The sequence below is a fragment of the Quercus robur genome, chromosome 9 (genome assembly GCF_932294415.1).
Source record: "Quercus robur chromosome 9, dhQueRobu3.1, whole genome shotgun sequence".
NCBI lineage: Eukaryota > Viridiplantae > Streptophyta > Magnoliopsida > Fagales > Fagaceae > Quercus > Quercus robur.
Genome location: NC_065542.1, coordinates 55955370 through 55958290, shown reverse-complemented (window position 1 = coordinate 55958290; position 2921 = coordinate 55955370). Strand labels below are relative to the sequence as shown.

General features: G+C 32.1%; 1 protein-coding gene across 1 annotated transcript; it reads left to right on the top strand.

Annotated features, from left to right (window-relative positions):
* The first annotated feature begins 217 nt into the window (after positions 1-217).
* LOC126699191 (MLP-like protein 34) lies at positions 218-1897 on the top strand. Its single transcript, XM_050396861.1, has 2 exons — positions 218-477; positions 1255-1897. Exons 1-2 carry the CDS (start codon positions 291-293, stop codon positions 1545-1547), a joined length of 480 nt encoding a protein of 159 aa, XP_050252818.1. The 5' UTR covers positions 218-290; the 3' UTR covers positions 1548-1897.
* The last annotated feature ends 1024 nt before the right edge of the window (positions 1898-2921 follow it).

Here is a 2921-nt window from a genome sequence, read left to right as displayed (position 1 = left end):
AAAGAGATCTATTGACGGAAACGACGAAGGAGACTGGTAGAATTAGACTTTGACTTTGTAAAAAAGGGTACTGAACAGACGCTAGAGTAGTTAGACTGTTAAATCAAGATTTCCACAGCCGCCTAAAAAGGAAAAAGGGTCCTCACTCTTTTGTTTTTTTAGTTTCATCATTCTCTTTTTTGTCTTCTATATAAACATTGGATCAGACCCGATATTTGATATACTATTTTTTTAAAAACAAAACTTTAGAATTGAGTTCCTAGCTGCTACCATTAACTTGGAAAAAAAAAATGCCTGTATTCGGTAGGCTAGAGACTGAAGTTGCGGCTAAGGCTCCTGCTTATAAGTTCCACGAGGTTAACAGCAAGAGAATACATGAGACAGCCAAAATTTGCCCCAAGTATTTTCAGAAAATTGATTTAAAAGAAGGTGAATGGGGAGGAGAGGGCTCTGTCACGTGCTGGTATTTTGTCATTGGTAAGATAACTAAGATTTTTAATTTGTTGTTCATCTTCTTCATCATGTATCTTTAGATTCTTCAACGTTTTACATGTCAAGGTTGCATGAAAAGCTTTTACGTTGTATAATATACATTCTCCTCTTCTACACATTTTTAGTCAACTTTAATCCGAAGAACTTCATCAAACGTAACCACAGTTGAATCTGAGAAAAGGACAAGAAGTCGCAAAGGTGAAAGAGCAAATGATAATGAGTCTAAAAACAAACCTGAACAAACTATTTGGGAATGCCTTTTGTCTCTGAGAAAGTGAGGTTTCCTTGGAGATTTTCCTTTGCCCTTTGCTCACCATGTCCTGTTCAACCCCAAATGTTTATAGATATCTTTGATTTAATATATATTTAATTTATTTACATATAATTTAATCTATGTTATAAATATCATATTTATAATTTATATTTTTTATATATACACTCTACTACCATCCCTAAAACAATTCTCTCTCTTACCAGTATTTTTATATATACTGTATTATTATAGCATATATTTATAATTTTATTTTTATATATCCTTGATCTATACGGATTTGATTGAGAAGTGTGTGTTGTGTGGGTTTTTACTTTTATTATATATGTATGTATTTGGCCAGCAGTATGTTTAAAACGTGTCTAACATGTATGGAAAACTACATTATTATATATTTATTAAAGTTAACAAGAATATAAAAGGGTGAAGTTTATCATGTTCGTTCTTGTCTTGATGTTTTTACAATTGATTGTTTTTGTTTGAGACTGTAGATGGGAAAGCTGTAATGTCTAGGGAGATACTTGAAAAGGTGGATAATGAAAACCAGTCTGTCACATACAATGTGATTGGAGGAGTACTCAAGGAGACTTACCAGAGTTTCAAATTCATTGTGCAAGCCATTCCAAAGGATGAGGGGAGTTTGGTCCGTTGGACTTTAATATATGAGAAACTAAATGTAGATGTTCCTGATCCAAATGCAATGCTTCAGTTTGGAATTGATGTGACCACAGAAATCGATGCATATCTTACCCAGGAGGAGCTGGAAAAAAAGACTATGGCATGATGCATATGAAATAGCATAATATGTTTTAACCCAGAAGAAGAAGAAGAAGAATAAGCACAATATGCTATGTAAAATAAAAGGTCGGGAGTATAAGACTTCCTTTGTATTATTGATAATCTGTACTCATCGTATGTTATGTTTCTATGCTAATAAGCACAATATGTTGTGTACTATAAAAGTTCGGGAGAATAAGACTTCCTCGTATTGTTTCTCACATGTACTGTCATGTTATCTTTATATGCATATTATGTGGGCATCTTCCTTTATTGCCTCATGCAGCTTGTTCTCAGGATTGTAATATTGTATACATTAAATTAATAATGCTTTCGGTTTATGTATTGAAAACTGTATTAAGTATTAATACTACAGTCACAAACTATTTTATAACATTTTTACAAATTGATGTTGCATGTGGTCAACTTTTTATTGATTTTCATCTGAGCCAACTACTAACATCACTTTTTTATTTACCAATAACCTCTCACAACATTAGCAATATGTAAAAAATTTTGTAAAAAAATTTATATCTCTAGCATTTTTCTTATGCATTAGAATGGTTAATATGTGCAATAAATGGGAATGTATTGGGGCTTATAATTCACTTTGTGACTCATTCCTTCGGTCTAGTGTTCTTAAGACAGACATCGATTAATATATTGACAACAATACCATTTCAATTTTCCCCCTCTCCTTTTCCCTCCGCTACTTTTATGAACCCCAACTCTAATGCATTCCCTCTCCAGAATCTTCCTCCCTCCACTATTAATAGATTATTTTAAACCAATTCAAGGCACCCCTCTCTTCCAAGAATTCTAAGGGAAGTAGAAAAAGTTTGTCGTATTCTTCTGAGATTTAAGGTATTAAGTGAGTTCTTTTCTGCCTATCTCTTAAAACTTTATTGTTTCTTCATGTTTTGATGAGGAAGCTGGTTAGCTGTCTTTAAAAAAACATGTTTGTCTATGCATTTGTAATGAATATTAGGATCAAAGCATGTTAGGCTGTTAATTTAATCTTGAATGTTCATATTTGTTCTTCACATATTCATGCATACACTAGAATTTGATCTTAAATTTAGTCAAAATCATGAAATAAAATGTTAGTTCTTAATGTCTTGTAACATGTTCATATGCTAGATCTAGGGTAATACTAATCACACACAGTCACCATGTTATTTTTCCAAGTTGCTTAAATCTAGGAATCTCACCAATCACACACAATCACTAGATTTTATCTTTCAATCTAAATAAGATAATGAACGTAATGACATTAGGGTTTCTCATTGTGCGCAAACATTTAATTTCAAGCAAGATTGCATATCACAATTACTTTCAAGCAATAACATGCAATTGATTGATTAAATATTTGGTTATACGG